This window comes from Phaenicophaeus curvirostris, chromosome 1 (genome assembly GCF_032191515.1).
Source record: "Phaenicophaeus curvirostris isolate KB17595 chromosome 1, BPBGC_Pcur_1.0, whole genome shotgun sequence".
In the NCBI taxonomy this organism is placed as follows: domain Eukaryota; kingdom Metazoa; phylum Chordata; class Aves; order Cuculiformes; family Cuculidae; genus Phaenicophaeus; species Phaenicophaeus curvirostris.
Window position 1 is genome coordinate 10,813,003 of NC_091392.1, and position 21,667 is coordinate 10,834,669.

Sequence of the window (21,667 nt, forward strand, 5' to 3'; positions counted from 1 at the left end):
TATAGGGCTTCTGTAAAAGCAGAGGTGCCCTCCAGCTCATCCCCAAAATTGGAAAAATGGAGAACCAAGAATATGGCAGTGCACCTGCCCAGCATACATACGCAGCCAAAGAAGCTTGTGTCCACAACTTAAGATCTCAACTGGAACTGCAGATGCATCATGAATAAAACACAGGACTATATATTAATAATGGGAATCGTCACAGCAAAATATTTTCTCAATTAGGGAGCACCCTAGTCCCCAAGAGATGCAGTAGAAATGTTCCTAAAATTCGGGAGAAATCTGACTGCAGTCCAAATACTTCCCTGAGGGAAGTCAGTGACAAAAAATTCTGCTTGATTTTAACAGCACATGATTTTGTGCATTGTACAAAAAAGGTCACTTATCACATGCGTGGACAACAAGTCAAATACATCTGGTTAACAGAATGTGGCTATTTTGGGCTCAGCATGGTGCTATGATTATTTCTGTTGCTTATTGTTTATATTTATGTCTGTCTTTAAGCACAAGGTTTAAAACAGAAAACAGAAACTGAGATAACCATGTTCTATCTCTTGCAGTGGACAAGGATTTTACACAAGGTCAATGGCCAGTGGAATACATTTTCTCTGTTCTCAGGTTGTGCATCTCTAAGGAACTCCTGTAAATCAGCTTTTATTGTTGGGAGAAAAACAAGGACAGTGAGAAAAAAACAACCGTAGAAATAATTTTCATCCTGCAGATTTCAGAAATTATTCCTTTTCTCTCACATAAATGTGCTTTTCCTGTAATGCCAAATGTTCAAAATATTTTCTTCACAGACTCTCTCTCAACTCCTTTTTGTCCCCTTTCTGTCACTTACCAAGACAGTAATGCCCAAATGGAAATGTTTTATTTTATGACTGGGCATAAATTGAGTCAAAAGAAAAAAACCCTAACAGCTATGTTTTGGAAATATTGGAAAAAAATGAGTAAAAGTTAGTAGTGGACATTTATGGCTTGGAAAACAATGCATTTTTAAGAAAAACCTGTTTCACTCAAAGGTTTATCAGCAGCGTGGACAGTAATAAGTCTGGGCAAAGGAGTCTGGGATAGATGAGACCTGATTTCTCACTCCCGCGACACGGAGCCAGGTGCAGGTCTCTGTTTTATTTGTGGAAAATGGAGGGAAAAAGCTTTCTGTGTTGTCACACACTCCAGCTGTAGATGGTAGGTGGGTTCATGGGAGAAAGAAACAGTTTAAATTATGGGAGAACTTTTCCTGAAGTGTTTATTTTTCAACACTCGCATGTCACGAAGGCTGGACTTATGACTTTAAACTAAAAACAACATCTTTGCTTCCATGAGGTTAAAATGAAGTGCAATAGAAGAATTACAACCACTTTGCTTGCAACAGAAGGAAGGTCAAGCCTTACTTTGGATGGAGACTTATCTCCACGGAGTGATGCTTGCTAGCTGATACTTGACCTTTAGATTCACCAAAGTTTCCACAATTTTGGGGAAGTGGCATTTGTCAGACGGCCAAAGAGGGTGATGGAAAGGCCAGGCTGGTGTCCATGGGCAGGTTGCAGAAAAGGTGTTTCTTTACTGGGAAACTAGCTTTGCTTACTCACTGGGCATGGAGTGGAGGAACCCTGATGGGAGGGCTATGGATGAGGGTGCTGCCCTCACCGGGCAGGTGTGGGGATGGGGCTGAGGGGCAGGTGGATAAAGCAGGACATCGTGAAGGGAAGTAGGTAATCTTTAAGGACCCTTCCAAACCTAACTATTCTACGACTCTATGAAGTGCCTGCAGGGAGGGAGAGGTTTATTCTGGCTGCAGGTGAGGGGGTAAAGGGGACTGTGGGCAGTCTCCAGGGACTTTGCAGCAGCAGCCTCCAGCCCCAGGGCTAGAGCTGGGAGGCTCGGCCAGCCTGGCTGCTCCTCCTGAGCCCCTGAGGGATGGAGCGAGGCGAGGGGAGGGATGAAGGGAGGGATGAGGCAGTGGGAGCCCTCTCCCTGGGCTGGCTGCGGGCGGAGGGGAGGAGGAGAGGAGGCAGAGAGGGGATGTTGTTAAACAGTTTCTTACCGTAAGAGGGAGTTGGGACTCAGATCTTTCCAGTTAATCGCACAACAAACTTAGATCATCGCAATAAAAACCAGCTCGGCTCACTCTGCCTCCTCTAGTGACCGGCCGTGCGCAGGGTCCTTCCGAGGAGCCCTCTCCCTCCTCTCCTCCCCGACAGCCGCCGGGGGAGGAGAACACCGACACCATGCGGGCCACGCAACTCCTGCCAGCCTTGCTGCTCCATCAGCTGCTGCTGCTTCCCATCCCCATCCCCGTGGCAGGTTAGTTTTTAGTTTGGTTTTTTTTCCTATCACTTCGCTAGTGACTCCCCCTCCGTCTCCCAGGTGCGTCGCTTCCCCTCTCTCCGCCGGTGCTCGGGGCTGCTCCGGGCGCAGGTGGGGCGGGCAGGGAGGCTCTCAGCCCCCCGCAGGCTCTACCTGCCCGGCAAGGCTGGGTGCTCCCCCCGCAGCCGGGCGGGGGCTCGGGATGCTCTGGGACCCTCCGAGCGCCGCCCCGGGGCTGCGGGGGGCGCGGGGTGAAGCCGGGCAGCGCTTCGCGAGGGGGCTCGGAGCGCCTCGATGGTTTGCGGAGGGGCCGCTGGTTCCCATCGCCTCCTCCCGAGGGCGAAGGGGCGCTCGGGGGGCGCTCGGGGCGGGGCGGGGGAGCGGAGGCACCGGGAGCAGCGGGAGAGAACCTCGTCGGCGCCCGCAGGTGCTCCCAGCCGTTATCCCGACGTAAGGAATCGCGTGTCCTTCATTTCCAAGTGGTAGAATAAATGTGAAATAAGAGAAGTTGACAGAAGTTCAGCAGTACGAGCGTGCTATTTGCAGACCAAAATACTTGTAATTTCATTAGATGTTCCCGGTGAAATCCGGGCAGGAGGAAGGAACAAAAAATAAGTAATCAAGTACTGGAAGCTCTTTATCTGAATTTCTTTCCTGAAGTGTCCCCCTTGGACTGGGTAAATGAAGAGCTAACTCTGTGTTTTCTATTGGCCCTCTGGGGATACGCTTAAGGAAAAAAAGTTTGCAAAGGTTGCTGCAAACCTTTCCTTCCTTCCCGCAACATTGTTAGGGTCAGACCTTTGCACAGAGAGAGACAAAAGAGCCACAATTCAGGGAAAGGATCTGCCAGGACCAGGCAGAGCGAGGACAGGCGCACGCAGACACTATGTCCTAGGGCATGGTCTGAGGACATCATGCAACGTGTATAAAAAGTGATGTTGATGGCTTCCAGGGCATAACTACGTTTTCTACTTAAAAAATAAATAGAATTTTAAAGAGGGATATTTTGTGACTGTAGAGTCAAAACCAAACTAGCAGCATCACATGCAGTAAAATCTGTCATTTTTCCCCCTACAGTAAATGTGGTTCTGTAGGATGCTGAACATCTCGCTAGAGCTTCTGTGCTCAGTCTGCTCAGTGATAGTTTTGTTTTTGTAGGCATTCATGATAAGTGACACAGAGACATGAGTGTTATGTTGCTACACTTTTCTGAACTCCTTTTCAATGTACATTGTCATTTCCATTTGATGGACATGTGACCCCTCTGAAAAGTGATGACTAGAGCTGGAATTTTCTGAGGAAATATTTCTTTTTTTAAACCAGAGAATGCTGACCTATCAAAACTTTTCATAAAAATAATTTCTTTTAAATAGAAACTTACTTTGGCTTGGTTCCCCCAAATCAAATGAGAAAAATGTGCAGCAGGACACGTTCACAATAGCTTGTGGTACCTACTGTTAAGAAACTTTCACCTGTAACAGAATGTCATCAAATGATGAGCTAGTTTGAAAAAAAAATGCCAAATAAACATACCCTCCCTCCCCCAGATTTATTCCATGGGCCAGAGATACAGATACTGGTCTACAGCCAAGTTCATAAGAAGCTACTTCATGGTTACTCTCTTGACATTTGGGATGCTTTCCTTGAGTTAAAGTCCTCGATATCTCTGACTGTAGGCTTTCAGTGCTGGTCTGTAGTTTTCCAAGATCTATCTGGTATTCCAACAGGAGAGAATGAGAGACAGCCTCAGTACCGCTAGTATCAGTAAGCTGACAATCAAGATTGTACTCTAGAGAATGGCCTTTCCGGTTTAGGAATGGTTGGTTCATCTTGATGTGTAGGAAAATTAGACTTCGAAAACTTCAGAATTTTTCAGAGTAGAACTTGTCTTCTGGCCAACTTTCATGCTGACAGTTTCTTGGCAGAATTCCCTTTCTTAACTTTCCTCCCCCACCAGCCTTAATATTAATCAAATCTATTGTTCACCTTATGGGCAAGAAAGAGGACTCTTACCACACAGTGTCATTGTGCTTGCCTTGCTTTTAAAGGTACGTGTTCTTCAACAGTAGCGTATGGATTTTTACAGGAACAAGTTTTGCCATTCCTGTCTGAAACTATGTTGACTGCTTTCTAAACTCATGTGGTAACTTTGTATAGGATGTTGAATTCTTTTTACTGGGATGGTTTTAAGAAAGGTTAGTATTTGCCTGCATATTTGTTATTTTTATAGAAGAAAAACAAGCTCTGTGATGGAAACAATTTAAAAACTGGAAGAACCTAAGTCTTCCGCTAATGCACATTTGTACCTTTTCTATTATAGTTTTGTTAAAGATGTTTTAAATGTAGCTAATGATGAAAGTTATTTCTTCTTTAAATGTATCTCCTTAATAATGTTAATCTAATGAAATTAAAAATCACTTTTTAATCAAAGCAAAAATAGATCCTTATATGGCAAAAAAAATGAATGTTACAAATTTATTTAAATTGAAGATACATTATTCTGTGAAAAAACTGTCAGACAAGTGTGTTTATTCAAATTTCTCAGCACTTTCTGTAATTTGGATGATCTGAAGCATTTGCTAATGAAGATGTGGGAGTTACATTTAGTTCCTATAAATAACTATTGCTTAGAATAAAAGAAAATAAAATCCTATAGCCATAATCAGTGTATGAATATTCTGTATTTCCATGGTCTGCATGGCTAAGTATATTTTAAAAATTTAATGTGATTTATACTTCCCTATCCCAGCTGTAGATAATCATTATACTATATACTGTCAACAAAGCAAAATGATATTCTGCCAGTTGGAACACTGTATTCCTTCTGTTTAATGGAATCCTTTTGGTGCTCAGTGCCAGGGGCTGCTTGTTTTGCTCTCAGACGTAATACAGCACTTACCCTGCTTAACAGATTTTCTGTTTCTATTAATGCCATTTTCATAAGCAACATAGCAGGAGAATATAGAGTTGAAAGACATGAGATTAAAATGTTGCGTAAAACTCTGGAAAATTGTGCACTGAAGTCAAGGAAAGGAAAGTCTCTTATTGGAGGAGCTCATCTGTCATTATTGTAATATATCAACTGAGGCCAGGGTTGGAAGGGAAATGTGCATTCTCCCTTCGAGAACATCGTATCTCCTCTTTGGATCTTTATGGTGAAAATTAGTTTGCCACTTAAGCATTTCAAACTTCTCCATGGAGATTTGAAAACAGGCTAACTGGGCCTCTTAATGGGTAAAAGCTCTATATGGAGAGCATGGCCCTGAACACTTGTACCAGATGAGTGTTGGAATTCTACTTTGTTCCCATCAGTTTTGAGGTGGGGGAGGTTGAAAGGCAGAGGCTACAAGGCAGGGAGGGCAGAAAGGGTTGATCAAAAAGCTGAGAAAGAATTGCTCTCTATGCTGGGTTGGGAAGCATGAGTAGTAGGAGATTTGTCAGCATGCGACCAATGTTTGTACCTTGCAGAAGGGAAATAGGGCAACTACAAAGAACTGGGAAGGAGTGAAGACATCCTTGCAGTTATCCCACCTTGTTTCTATAGGTTTATTTTCGGGCTTTTTTTGCCAGTGGCCTTAGAAGACTGTAGAATTGTTCCTTAATGTGATTTGTACCTACACGTAAAACAGCTCTGCGACAAAGCAGAGCTGGGAACATGTTCCAGATTAGTCAGATGTGTTGGCAAAGTCTAGCTGCAGGAGTTTTCAACGGCTTGTGGGCCTCCACCCATGTTCTGTCTGATGAGCCTGGCCAGGCATGGCCATCCTCAATGCTGCTGGCCCAGCTGAGGACTGGCTGCTCTCTCCATCTCCCCTCAGCTCCCACATTCCATGCAACTCTTGGCCCTGGTCACAGCACCGTTTTATGTATACAACATGCAGCAACACCTTCATCACTCTTCACAGGGGCTTTTTGGCTGCCCTCAGCAGTCCTCACTATTTATTTTGCCAAAATCCCTGCCCTGCCTGTTTGTGCTTTTCTCTGTACCCCACAATCCAAGCCTGGATGTCCTCAGTGGCAGCTGAGACCTCATCACAAAAGAAGTGCACAATGTGCTGGGAGTTTTGGAGGAGCCATCAAATGCTTGTGAAGATTGCGGAATGCAATGTGAAATGGTGGCAATTCAATTCTTGTGCAAAATACATAAGAAGACAAATCTTACAAGGGAAAACCCTCTCAGTAATTTAGCCAGAGGTTGGATGCAGCAAGTCTGAGCGCAAACTGCAGAAAATTTGTTTCTGCCAATGAGTCCTGGCATCCTTCTGAGGAGATAATCTTTTCTTGGAAGAAAAAGAGCTGTCCTTTTGTGTCTACCATCTAATTTGAGACTATACTATCAGTTGTTACTGTTATCCTTAGCATCTTGAGCTTTCATGCTGACTATAGGAGAAGTTAAAAAGTCAGGACTCAGCATAAACATAAAGGTGGGTCCCAAGTAACATGAAAGTCTAGGCTGCTGCTCATAAGAGGTATGTCTGTCTGAGGGGGTGTGATTGAGTGGTGATATGCAATGTAAAGCCAAAAGGACATATCTTTTTGCATTTCCTGAATCTTCTCAACAACTAGACAGAAAGCCAATGTAAAAAGAAGGAAGAAAATATCACTATTATATACCCATAGTTCAACTACTTTCTAAAAATTTTAGGTTTTTTTCCACAATGGCTCTTTTGCAAAGAAAATAAAAATTTAAAATAATCACATCATCCTCCAGATACCTTTCTGAGATACTATTGGATTGTAACAAGCTAGAGATGCATCCTTGGACAGCTGGTTTTATTTTGGTGACTTTCCATCCGTACTGCAATTTTTATGGGTATGTTTGGTAAACTTTCACACCAGATTATTGTCTTACATAAATAACCATATTAAACATAATCTGGCATCTAAGCCTATTCAATCTGCAAAGTTCTTTTCTTGGGCACATTTCTGAATTGTTTCAGTTTCTCATTATGTTGGTCTTTCTTTCTCTTTTTTTTTTTTCTACTTTTTTCCAAATGAGAAGTCATTTGGAAAAGGTGTTCACTTTTTTGCATTCTAACCAGGAATCTGGACATTTCTGATACTGAAACAGGCATAAGGAGAAGTCAAAGTAAATGAAAGTAAGTTAAAAGTAAGTTAAAAGTAATGAGTGATAATCATTTTTCCAAAGTGACTCTGTTAGGACTTGCTTTGCCAGAGAAAACTGCCTTGAATGTTTTTGTTTAAAAAGTGCTTACTAACTATTCTCATAGATAACAATACTTTGATGACTCTGTTAACAATCTTAGTATCAACATTCACCTTTAACTTGTTTTCTTTTATTACTGTGACCCTACTCTTAACTTAAGCACGTGGTGTCTGAAATCATTTAGTAACACCTATTTTCACCATCTGGTCAAATTTGTGGGTTTTTTTTTTCCTTTTTTTTTTTCTTAACGAAACCAGTGTATTTATGCTGTCATACTGGGGCCTGCACTGATTTGCACTTTACCCTTGATTTTTAACATCCTTTGAAAAGCATTGTTTTAGAAATACGTTATTGAATTTAATTAAAACTATCCCTTGAACAGTGCTCTATAGGCAAGTTAAACAGATCACTATGTTTACATACTGTTCTTCAATCCCAGTATGCTGAGAATTGTTGCTTTATTTCACACTCTACTCCTTGATTTTTCTTCTTAGACTAGCTTTATCTGAAGCAATTTTATATGTATAATTAAGCATACTTTATGTTTTATTTTCATATTAAATTGTCAATGAGATAAACACTTGGCTTTGATATCTCTTATGAAAAACATTTTCTCACACTGTGGTAATCCATAGTTTTGCAGATTCTTGCTTTGTACATTTTATTGAGATCTAACATTTGCTTGTTTCTTTTTTCTCCATTCAGATACATGCTTATGAATATCTTTGCTTGGGTGTTACCATGCAATTTTTGTTGAGTATGCTGTTCACTGATAAAATGTTTGCTAGAGTTATTGTGTTGAACTGTGTTTCCCTGCATTTTTCCTAAGTTTCAAGCCACATGAAATTCAGCTATCATATACTTTTTTTCTAGCTCATTGGGGGAATCCAGTTTTCTTTGGCTTGCAGTGATGATTGTTTGCAAAATTAAGTTAATAGCTAACCTCATTTTGACATTCTGACCTGGTTATCAGTTATAACAGAAATAATTCAATCTCTAATTACTCCATCTGTCAGCTGCTCATGGTCAAGTGACTTCATTTCTTTAAAAACATTATGCAAAACATTAAAAAATCTAAAATTCCACTTGATACTAAAGAAAGGGGCTATGTCTCTTCTATATTTCTGAAATAATTGCAACATTTTATATGACCATTTACTGGAATATATTTTGAATCTTCAGGTTCTCTGAGTTTCCTACACAGTGTGTGGGCAGATTCTCTTTCAGTTTTTCTCCCCATCTTATTTTGCATTCCATTGCACTATTTGGAAGGACAGCACTTGATTCCTGCAGTCCTCTGACAGTATCTTCCAGCCTAAGGAATTTAGGTATCTTCCTTTTCTTGACTTTTTTTGAAAGATCTAGTTTCTCTCTTGACATCTAACAAGCACAATGAACAGCTGTGCTGTTATGCAACTGCCCATGTTGTTTTTCAAAACTGAATATTATAGAAGGGATGAACATGGCATGAACACCTGTATCTAACTTACATTCATTAGTAGCTATGATAATAATAAAAAAATCATTACTTCAGACAGTTGAAAGTTTAGCACAACAAAGTAAAAAGCTACTTAATAAATTGCTCTACTTCTGCAACTGTAAACAAACAGAATGAGAAAAGAAAACTCCATACAAAACCATTAAGTTTTCATTACAAATCTTGATCTAAGTATAAACCTTTTATTTAGGTATATTTCCCTTCTCATTTGGATAATTTGGAGTTAAGTTTTGGCGTGGTTGTTCTGTATAATAGAGTGCACTGGAAAATTAGAAAGAAATGAAAAGAATGAACTTTTAGATATTATCACAAGACTTTATGATACATTTCTTTAAGAAAGCACTACTTATCGTGGAGACTACAGTGAAACTTGGAAACCCTGGAAGCTGACATGCCTAATGCATCATAACTCAACTGTTTAATAAAAGCTTTGTAGAGTCTTTGTCAAGACCATAAAAGTGGAGATTTTTCTAGGGGAGACAGCCAGTATGCTCCAGTTGTACTCTGTAATGCTGTAACGCCTAAGCCTAAATGTACTTCTGCATTGGAAAAAGCTGGACTGGTAAAAAAGGAGAAAGGGGTTACTGATGAAGTAGACAAAGTCAGATGATTTCATTGTAAAATTTTGCTGTAGGCAATACAAGTAATGTTTTGGTCTCATATAATTGCCAAAGATGATCTTTAGGCTTGTTGATGTCCTGTATGTTATTTTTGCTACCACAACAATGGTATAGTATTGGCTATATTAGCTTTTTAGTACTAAACAGCTATTGTAAACCTTTTTATGATCAGGGTAAGTCTTTAGAGTCTGAAACCTGACTTGCTTAGGTATGTGAGTCTAAATGGTCTGAAACTAAATCAATACTGAATTGGACTCCCATATAGAACATTAGCAGACATTGTTTGCTGCAAGATGTGATTTTTTAATTGAGATATAGAACATAATACGGTAGCTTCAGGACTGAGTGGTGTGCTGCTATGGGAGCCCTTTTCAGTGTGGGACACAGGGCCAGAAGAGAAAAAGGAAGTTACTTTGTTGCCATTTTCCCATAAGCCCAATGGTTAGAACATATCTGGAGAGCACGAGACATCAAAATAAAACACCTTTGCTGATTCAAACATATATCTTGTTAATCAAGAAGGAGTCTTAATTTCTATGATACAGCATATTTTAGTGTCCATTATTCCCAGTAGTTGCTGTTATATTATATGACCGTATAAATGTAATTAAAATTGCAGTTAAGTAGGTTCTAGAATACAGGTACTGCAACCTCCTGGTGAGTTTTGTCACCAAAATGCTGCAGAATGATAATTTTCTTTGTCTCTGATTGTTGATTTGGCATTGACTGTAACTTCTCCAAGATAAGGTTTTGTTGGAAACCTTTTTTCCCAAATGCTCGGTACTTTGAGCCATCTCAGTTAATGCTTCACATCCGAGAAGACTGTACAGAAACTTCTTATGAAAAAGGTGATACGAGAACCCAAACGCGGGTTCTTGTAGCTCACAGGTATATGTCTTTCACTGTGAGGAACCTTATTTCTTCAGTAAATATTTAAAATGTTTTATGAAAATGGAAGTGCTCTAGCAGGGTGACTACAGAAATTGTAAATGAGAGTATGGAGTACTTACTTATTCAATGTTGCATCCTACTAGAGAAAATGTGGTAGTTCCTAGTTCCTTGGGTGTGGCTTGACCTCTTCTTTTTTTCTGTTCAGCCAAGGTTGCTGTCATGTTAAGAAATAGAAAGAGGCACCACTCTCACCTTTTTTAAAGAATTTAAGTTGACCAAAGAAATATTTTTAGTTAGTGGTTGTTTCTGTTGAAGGAAAAACTGTTGATTCATATTTGACTGGATTCTTTCGTGTTTGAAGCAGCTGCTATTATTTTCAGATTTAAGTGGAATATCAGACTTCCTTAGTAATATGACATTCAACTACAAGAAACACTGGAGGACACAGCCCACAAAATAACCAAAAGTCCTGATTAATCAAAGAATAGGAAACTAAAATGAATGGCAATCACAAATTTGGAACATTAGTTAACATCATATTGCATGATAGCCTTTAATGTAGAATATTTCTAGGGCACTATTTCGTTTAAGATTTTAATAATAAAAGCACCTAATTTGAGGTAAAAAAGCTCAATTATTTGTATTTATTTTACTGTTAGAGTTGTAAAAGTAATGCTTTGCATTATTCTGATGCTTCTAACAGTCACACCACAGATGTATTTGGCCCTTTGCCTTTTGGATTATAGGCAAGTCATAGAATGTTGTTGTTTGAAAGCTAAAGTAAATCAGGCTGCCATGAATTGCTAAATGCAAGATCAAACCCATAATCCTCTTTGGACAACTGCTAAGAACAGAAGAAAAAAAAACCAGAACTGTGAACTGTGTTTTTCAGGCAGAACAGAATTTCTTCATTATTTAAATCATATTCTTGCATGCTAGCTGGTGAGTTTAAGAAGCTTTTATCATCAGGAATTAAGATAATGACACTTATCAGTAGATGGGAAATATTAACATCAGGAACTAAAAGAAAATAATTTGATAATTCTGTACAGATTCTTAGCTCCATTTGACATAAAAGTCTTGCCTAACATAACAAAGAACTAACAAATATGTGTTTTAAGATAATAGATTGAGAAATTTACCATAAAAGATTTATAGAAGAGTTGTTTTTCTGTGGTTCTCTGAAAGAGTGAATGCAATATTTTTTTGCAGCACTTTGGCTCTGTCACAGGTACAGCAAAAAATAAAGTAGCTTCAGTGTAGACACAGTGGTTTGCAGTAACTGGGTACTGGTACTTAGGGCAAGAGTGATATCAGAATATGTTCCCTAAACACAATGATTCATTTTGGGTGTACATGCACTGCACAAACACAAGATCTGAAAATGCTTAAGACAGCTGATGTTAGTCCCTAACACAACACCAAAGCTATTAACATTTGATCTTTCCTCAAAAGCTTCTTCATAGAATAAAAACATGGATTTGGAGGTAAATAAATTCTTATTTTCTGAAAAATGTTTGTCATTGGAATTAAAATTGTGGGTTATTAGGTACAGGTGAATAGCACATTTCAGCTTCAGCCATTCAAAAAGAAGGAGAGTAGGATGGGGTAAAGATTATTTTATAGAGACATTGTGGCAGAGATAGTCTACTTATTTGATTTTCTTTTTTTTTAAAGGGTGAAGCTTGATGACATCTAATTAAAATGTCTTTGGTTTGTATTTAGATGTCTTAGGGATAACCCACCACTGAGAGGTGTGATTTAGCTGAATCCAGTGAAAATGTGATCTCACTTAATGATCAGTTCTGCAAAAGGAACGCCTTTAGGCCCACTTTGACTTTACAAAATGCAGTTGGCAATATCTCCTTCAGAGCTTCAGCTATTGCAATTTACAGAGTTATACTGAGTTTCTGCACAGAGTGCACCAAGCAAAATTTTACTGACCTAACCGCACTCTGCACTTGCATGAGGAATTATCTATTCAAGATAACTGAGTACTTGGCTGAGGTCTCATATATTTGAAAGGCTGGCAAAATTTAATAAATTGATGCTGAACATTCATATTCTATCATTGTTTCAGATTCTGTAGAGAAAAAACTAAAAACAGCTGTGAAAACAGTTATATGGAAAGAACCATAGAATCACCAGGTTGGAAAAGACCCACTGGATCATTGAGTCCAACCATTCCCAGCAATCTCTAAACCATGCCCCTCAGCACCTCGTCCACCTGTGCCTTAAACACCTCCAGGGAAGGTGACTCAACCCCCTCCCTGGGCAACCTGTTCAAGTGCCCAATGACCCTTTCCATGAAAATTTTTTTCCTAATGTTCAGCCTAAACCTCCCCTGGTGGAGCTTGAGGCCACTCCCTCTTGTCCTGTCCCCTAAGAATAATACTGTTGCCTATTTTGTAAATTAAGTAGGGATTCATTTACCTAACCTTATCTGGTTAGCCATCTAATCCCAAAAGATCATTTGGGATCACTGAGTGAAATAGGAGACATAGATCCAAAGGCAAGCTGTCCTATGTTACTCATCTGTCACTCATCAGAGCTACGCATCTGCCTTCACTGACTATGGAAAAGTCTACACTGGCAGACTGGTTTTTAAGGGAAAAAAAAATAAAACATGAAAAAACAACAAAAAACCATGCCTACTGTAAAAATTGTGAGGTTTTCATGCAAAAATGACACACTTTTCCTCTTGCACTTCAGCCAACATTCCCTGTTCCATTTTATACCCCTTCCTTTGGGCCTTTCAACAAAGACTTGGAAAGTAGATGAGTGCATTCCTTTTTGCATAAATGTTTGCAACAGTGCAGACTATTTCTATACTGTGATCTCTGCCTCCCCTTGTCTTTTCTGTAGAATGAAAATAACTGTAATTCAGTCACAACTAAACTGGACATAACACTTACATTGAGTCTTCATTGGAGCAGAGGGAGGACAGTTTATTATTTCCTGTCACTATCAGGCTCCACTGCTTTCCACAATTCTTGAAAAAAGTTTGCTGTTCAAAGAACAGTTTATCACATTCAGGTTGCGTTTCTCTATGACATTTATATCCTTTTTCTTCTAATTGTAATTACATGTTGTTGATCCAAAAAAGACTTTTATCTTTTCACTTAAGTTTTTAATGGAAATATTTATAAGATCACAGAATATTATTATCAGGAATATTTTGGGGATTCTGAAAAGATTTCCTCTTAACCTTTCTAGCATTATGCAAGTCTTTATTTGAAATTAATTTTGCTATAATTCCTATCATTCCTAAGAATGTAGATTGCAATCTAAAATAATTTTCATGCATCTGCTTGCACTTTATTTTTGTGAATTTCTCTATGCATTGTTTCTATAATTCCTGATACATGCTATTTATATCTAATACCAACATTAAACTCAATACTCTTCTTTACAGTGTTTTTTGTTCTTCTTTTTCTTTTCTTCTTTCTTAGAGGGTAAAGGAAAAAGGAGAAATCCGCTTCATGATTTCAAAAAAACAGGAGAGTTGATGCTCATTAAAGTAAACAAAACACTGGAAGTAAAAACCAAGCTGTTAAATACCACTGAGCAATGTGCCAAGAGGTGCAGTAGGAACAAAGGCCTTTCATTCACTTGCAAGTAAGTTGTGTGTCTCTATTATTTTATTTGGGGATTTTGCTAATGGAACCTATATAACACCCCATGACCAAAGGTATCTCTATAATTGTCATCAGTGGCAGCCTGTATTGAGGATGCTAAAAAATGTGCTTTTTCATTTCCACGATCTTATGCTACCTGTCCAGAGAGTGTCAGTGTCTTCTGAAGCTTTATCTGAGTTGTGCTATCTTCTTACCTTGTCCAGCCCGTAATCTTTTCCATAACGTAGCTGAAAAAATGTACTTACATTAAGATGTGGATGACTTTTGCTGCACTGTAGTGTTCGGTGAACATTTCTGAGATTTTTATGTCTTTTATAAAATGGTTATTGTCACACATCACAGCTGCAGTATTTCAGCACCACTTCAGACTGTATTCTCTCTTCATTCTTTGCACATTACTCCCACTCCCATCAGTGGGAGCCACACACATGGAGCACAGACACATGCACTGCTGAAGTTCACTGGCAAGTACTACAAATCTGATACAATGAAATCAAACCTTCTGGGCTGCACAGTCATTACAAGTGTACCATAACTGTTCTTCAGCATCTGCTGTCTCTTAGAAACACATCATGTAGCTGATTGCTTGTCTGCCTTGTACATATTCTCTACTATTTTTTGGAACAAATCACTACTATTTTTTCCCATATATTAGATTTAAAGTTATCCCCCTGGCCTCTCTTAGTCTAGACCATTAGCAATAAATGAAAGGACATAAATGCAGGAGAATCTTGGAGAGAATGGATGGCTTCTGTACTGGTGAGCAGTGGGCTAAATGTGACCCTGACCTTGAAACAATTTTTTTTTTTTTACAATCGTTGCATATGAAAGCTAGACCGAATGTGATAACAAAATCTCTTCCTTGGTAGAAAAGGTCCTCAACTGTAACTTAATCCTCCTTTAAGCCTTTAAATCCAGTGCTGCATGATTTATTTTGCACTGTTTTGTACTTTGACTATTTATATACATAAACAAAGAGCAGATCTTACTTATTTCTGTTAGAAAAAAATTTCCAGGCACTAATATTTTTCACATGATACAAACCACCCCTTTTCCTGCTGGCAGAGTTTCTACTGATATCATTGCCAAGTGGATCAGGTTGTATTCAAGAGATCCTTGGATTCTGATAATTAGCAGTGAGGAGTATTATAAAACTAGGTCTAACAGTTGCCAAGCAAACAACAATTCTGTATTCCAATATCTGCGTAGGAAAATAGTCTCAAGTTAGTTGTAGCTGCTCTGGCTGGCATGTCTTCTGTCCTGAAAAAAAATAAGTAGGTTAATATATTTATAGATTATATTTTACATGAATAATAATCTAGAATCTTTCTGAATTTTTAAAACTACCTCATTTGCGAAGAATTTCTTTTTCTATTGGGACAGTGTCTGATGGATTCATTAAGGGGCAAATTCTCTCTGCTGTAATCAGTCAATAAAGCAACACAGAGAAGCCATGAGGGACTTTGAGAGCAGAGCTTGGAAGAATCCTACTCATAGAAAGCAGAATTACAATCAGTCATGTAACTGTTTTGCACTGAAGATGAAAAAGAATTGCAAATCTGTCTACTCGTGCTCTGAATTTCCAATTTTCCCCTACACTTTTTTAACAACAAAAGTGTAGGTAATTAGGTCTTGCCTATTCTACTGATATGCAGGAGAGCAAGAGGGATTCTTTTTATCTGGGAATGTCCTTGTGGTTTCCCATTTGGCCCCAGAGAAGTCCTGTTGTAGCATGCATACTTCTTTGATGCTACTGTAAACACATATTCAACATGTGTTCCCTTTTAAAGGCATTAGTGATTATTAATGCTTCCCTTTTATTCCTAGTATCCGTTGTCTTTAATTTTCCACCAGCATATGCTTAATACAAGTTGAAATTTGTTTGCAACTTAAATCAAAACTAATTAATTTACTGGTTGCTGTGGGAGCATTCTAAGATAAGAAAAGAAATAATATGAAATGGCATTTTAAATACTTGAGATGAAATATTTAGATTTGTCTTTGTTTATTGACATTTTCATTACTTAATTCTGATGCTCCATATCCATACAGTAGTTCTCCATAACTTGTGTCACAGCACTGATGTTTTATTTTCTAGATGGAAACTCAATTTATTTAAGTAATAAGATCAAAATACTTCGTAACATAATTGTGATGATAACACTGGGAGCAGCAGCCCCTGGGACTGTGCCTTGTGGCATACACCATCAGTAGAGTTGGGTTGATTTTCTTCCAGGAAGAGGCAAAGTAGCAGATTGCAGGCAGTACAGACTTACAAAAGATCAGCCACTCCTTATTTTCTGGGAAAAAAAATAAGGACAACTTTTGACTTATTTGTGATAAGCTTCTATATCACTTGCAAGTAAATTGTGAGTGTTATAACTGATAGTCATTGATTCTTGCTGGTTTTAACTCTGACACATTTTTGTTGGAGCTTCTCAGAATGGACATTTCCTCTTTTCCCTGTCTGTCATGCCTTCACAGACTTTGATCATTTCCAACAGTTACAAGGTTATTATCTAGACTTGTTTGTTCTGCATAACACTAGTTCTAAAATCCCCCATCAAAATATCCCTTAGATTCACCTACCTTGTCTTTTTGACTTCATAACTCCTTGGGCATAATATTCTGCCTTCCCTACCAGATTTATTAATCTGCTGCTAAACTGTTTTTGTTCTTTTATGTCACTACAATTTCCAGGCCATAACTCCCACTGTTTTCTTTAAGGCATCCTTGAAGTTTTTCCCACTACATTTCTTGTGTATGAGAAAAAGATAATATAGTTACTATTTTGTTTGCTATGCAGATTACTTTTGCAGACATGTCACTTTCATGCCTACAAAGCTGTGCCTGTGTTTTCTTTTGTTAGCCACTTAATATCTGGAGTGTCTCTGTATTTACACAGAAAGGGATTCCAGTATAGACCACAGGATTACAATATCTGATTGGAAAATCTACCAACTATCTCAGTACAAATAGCAATAACAAAAATTGTTGTGATCGGCAGTATCAGTAGAAGAAAGCTCAAGAATTTGCTTAAATTTGTTGACTTTGGAAGTTTAAAACCCTCCAGATTTGAGTCCAAGAAAAGATTGTTAGAAACTTTTATGTGCAGAAGTGACTGAAGCCAAGCTGGAAGGAAACCAAAAGGCAACTGAAAGGAAAAAAAATCAAAAGAAATGTTTGTAAACAGTGCATTCTGCATTCCCACTTTAGGAGGGAGGAGAGTAAAGGAGAATATAATCGGAAAAACAGGAAAGGTCAAGGATATTTTTGTGAAGATGGAGTTAGAGGCACTTGGATGTGCTCATATTTGAAAACTAGCCAGGAGAGAACAGAAGGCTGAACAAGGGCAGAAGGATGAAGGTTAGCAGGTTGGAAACATTTGGAGTCAACAGAGTAGAGAGAGCAGTTGGATGAAAAATCTGTTTGGTGATGGAAACGATAATGAAGAGGATGTTTGAAAGGGAGAAGAGTGGGGAGGTTGGATAGGATCTTGTAATATTTTTAACTGAAGCCAGCAAGATCTCACATAGAAAAACTTGGATATTGAGAGGGGAATTAAATGAAGACCAAGGAGCTTTAATTTGGGGGATGTAATGCTCAGGAATATGGCACAGACAAAGTACAGATTAAGTGTAGGAAAGCTGTATGTCTTTTGGAAGTTATCAGGTAGTGTTAAAATGACTTCTCAGGTCAGAATATAATACCTCAGAAGGTTCAGTATGACAGACACAAATGTAGATTTTGTGGTAGGCTAGAGATAATAGTATCATGACAGTGATTTGTCCTTTGGTTCTAATGAGAAATTAAGGGTAAAAAGATTCTCAGTGGGGGTTTTGCTTGTTTATTTGTTTGTTTCTTTCTTCCACTGCTTCTGTTTTTTTGTTGGAATAACTGTTTCTCTTACTACCACATTTCATTTCAAATATTTTTATCTTTTTTTTACTCTTCTGGTTTCTGTTTGTCTTTCTCTCCAAAAATCCACTCAAGTTGGCACATATTGTACTCTATCCTTGAAAGCAGTTAAAAATAAGAGAAAAAAAAGAAAACAAAGTAAATCAAGGACAAGCTGTAGGTACACTATCACAGTTTGGATTATTCATAAAAATAAAAATAATTTTGTTTTTTAAACAACTCTGCTTTTCTAGACAAGAAACAGGCACCTTGTGCTTGAGTTTTCCTGAAGACATCTGTGTGAGATACTTAACTATTTCAGGGGAATATTGTAAGCACAACAAAAAGGATGTTTTAGTCTTCTTTTATTTTTTCCCTCAGAAAGCAAAACTAAGGACACAAATACTGTCTCAGTAACCTTTATTTCACTTTAAAATTAAGGTCTTTAATGACAAGGGTACTCAGATTAGTGTGAACAACCAAGGCGATATTTAATGTAATATTCACATCAATTATATTCCTTTGTTTCTTTGTTCTTGTCAGCACAGTTGTGGGTTTAAATAGTAATTTGGGCAGTTTCTCTGACTTTCCCAATAAAAATAATTCTGATGTCATTGCATGGTCCTTGGCAGTCCATGTGTCATTGTTACAAACCACACAGAGTATTTTTTTCTCATCCAGATTTTCTTTGCAGGGCCTTTGCTTATGACAGAGTTACAAAACGGTGCCATTGGTTGTCCTTCAACAGTTTGACAAATGGTGTGAGAAAGAAGCAAGACCATGCGTTTGATCTGTATGAGAAGAAGGGTAACTGATTTATTTACTGATTTTGTTTTTCCAGCCACAAAGAGGGGGAGAATCTGAGGTCAGTCAGCGATTTTTTGGCTGTAGGAGCATTCTGGGCATAAGATGGCTTTATGCGTTCTGAAGGCTCTATCTGATGGGTTTATTAATGGTACAAGTTTTATTTACAAACTGTAAGATGCAGCAGCACTTCTGTTTTACTGTTGTGCAACTGCATCTATATACTTGCTTTTGCTCAGTTTTCCAATCTACGTATTTGAATACCATTGTATGTACTAGTCTGAATTATTACTTCAGCTTGCTACTTAAAAACTCTGTTTTATGAGTTACTTTTATTGACTTAATATTGCTTCTATTTACCTAATTAATAAGAGAGGAATTTAAGTCCTCAGACATGTACTTCTGGTCAGTCACTTCTTTGGAATTATTTTTGGTAGCTTTCTTCAGGAATTTAGTGTTCAATATTTAAAAAAAAGACAGACAGGAATGTATGTGGACAATTAAACAGTATTTTGAATAATTAAGTATTCTCTTTTCTTTCAATAGACTATGTCAGGAATTGTATCATTGGAAAAGGAGCAGACTACAAAGGAACAATATCTGTTACCAAAAGTGGTATCCAGTGTCAGGCTTGGAATTCAATGATCCCCCACGAGCACAGGTAAGAGTTCAGGAGCAGAGACAATGGGAATAGTGCTAAGACAGCTTCCATAAAGTATGGTTTGACTTATTAAGAGATAAAACATTTATGAGAATACCGACCTTAGACAACAAAATATTTTAAGTGTATTCTTGCCTTTACCCAAGAGATGCTGTTCTCCAGATCCCAGAAAATCCTTACGTTCTTGGGCTTTTTTCCTGAAACATCTTTCCTAATGCCAGTCTGTGTGTCTGAATCCCTTCCTTTCCTGTGTGAGTTCTTTTAGCTATTTATACCCTTTTGATCTCTTAGCTACTGGCAGAAACAAAACATCTGTGTAACTTCAGCCTGGGGTCTGGGAGTTTATCACTGTTTTGTAATCATCTCATAATTCTTAAAAATATATTGTTAGGAAGCGAGTTTTATTAGATATTAGCCCACTTATTTGATCAGTATGTAATTATTGTTACTATATTTTGCATAGTTACTATCAATTCTCTATTTTTGTAGAATTTATTAAACTCTATATAGCACTTAGACCAGGCAACAAAAACATGGAAGGGAACAAACAGGTTATTGAAATCCTTTCCTTCTGTTCATATAAGCAATAACTTAAGGCTGATGCAGCAGGTATCGGACTTAACTTTTGAGTTTAAGACAGGTTATAGTGAGAATCTGAAGCCATGTGTACACCTTGAAAGTAAACTTAGTTAACCATATTGGCTAAGGAAAAACAGAGGAAAGCCAAAGCCTGAAGCCAGTAACAGTAATGGTAAAACCAGATTCAACTGCAGCAAATATTGTTGGAAACTAGCAAATGGATTATGAAGTACTGCTCTACTCTTTGACCATTTTTCTTTGAACCTTTATGTATTTGCTTTAGCCATTTAGATCATAAGCCCTTAGGAGCCAAAACCAAAGTGTCCTCTCACCCATAAATTTCCTGTTGAGGAATAGCTAAGCTGGAGATAGCTGGTGAGGAACTGGACTGTGCATTGCTCAGTCCTGTCGTGACCAAATCTGTCCAGTGTGCAAGATGAAATCTTGGAACAACAATAAAAAGGAAAGGATACATCGTTTCTCTTCTCTTATGAGGTGTTACAAAGCTGAGCCTCAGGCTTGGACTTGACTGGACTTGGCTGCATATAACAGAGGTGGTAGTTTATCTGATTCTCATTGTGGGGTCAGACCCACTCCTAATTGTGACCGTATGGAAAGTACAATCACCTCCCACAGCAATAACCTCTTGAGGCTCAACACCTTGAAGTATAAAATTTAACCTTTCAGAAGTGAAAAAAAATTCAATAATTATAGCTTAAAAAGGAATAAACATTTGTTCTATGTAATGTACACATGAAAGAAAAAGAATCTGGGTAGTATGTATTATCGCTAAATTGAATTTTAATATACAATGTACACAACTTTATCTAATACATTTGGACAGCCATTCTACTGTGATGAATTTTATGAGAATGACTTTTCTCCTGCCTTGTGCAATAAGTTTAATTTTTGAAAGGTCACTGGATAAATGAGGTGGCTGCATGCTAATTTTGTTTTTCAACATCAGAAAATATGATTTCACCATCAGAGGCATGAGGAAGATGGGAAGAAGCAGACAGTAGTGGTGTGTTTGGAACTTATTAGTATGAAAGGCTTAAATTTTTAGGTCAGTTTTACTCAACATCTGATTATCGCAAAGTGCCATTAGGAAAAAAAAGCCTTTTTTCATATTCAAGGAAGAAATGTACTTTACTATTTTTTTCATGATCTTTCTAGAAAGAACTAAAATAACTTCAGATTTTAAACTTGTCCTTGAATTTAACAAATTATATTTTTAATTCTTTGTATTCCAGGAGAAGCTGGAGACTCCCAGCTGAAACCAAGGTTTTCTTATTTTCATCTCCATCCTAGTACAGATTATAAGATTTTTTTTTCTCTTAAGAGTTTTCTTATACAAATGGATAAAACCAATACAGAAGGAGTTCAAATACAAATTGTTGAAGCATAGACCAGTACTTCAAAGGCTTTTTTTCTAGTTTCTATGACTTTTACTGTGATTGAATCTGTTTTTGCCATTACTCTTATTGGCTTCAACTTTTGGCTTTTTCCTTTTTTTCCTTACCTAATACAGTTGAACTAAATCAGCGTACAGTTTTAGGAGTGGTTCTGTCTTCTGGTTCTGGGTGGGTCCTTACATCTCAT

General features: G+C 38.0%; 1 protein-coding gene across 5 annotated transcripts in view; it reads left to right on the plus strand.

Moving 5' to 3' along the window:
• Nucleotides 1-2,065: 2,065 nt before the first annotated feature.
• The window catches only part of HGF (hepatocyte growth factor), a 57,289-nt gene continuing 37,687 nt past the window's right edge, over nt 2,066-21,667 (plus strand). For 3 of the 5 annotated variants that reach the window (XM_069876449.1, XM_069876544.1, XM_069876775.1), the window contains exons 1-4: nt 2,066-2,307; nt 13,939-14,104; nt 18,716-18,828; nt 19,372-19,486. In XM_069876449.1, the coding sequence (XP_069732550.1) occupies nt 2,232-2,307; nt 13,939-14,104; nt 18,716-18,828; nt 19,372-19,486 (470 nt within the window). In that variant the 5' untranslated portion in view covers nt 2,066-2,231. Of the gene's footprint in view, nt 2,308-7,312; nt 7,410-13,938; nt 14,105-18,715; nt 18,829-19,371; nt 19,487-21,667 lie in introns of all 5 variants that reach the window. The other 2 variants (XM_069876624.1, XM_069876701.1) reach the window with 2 other exon arrangements.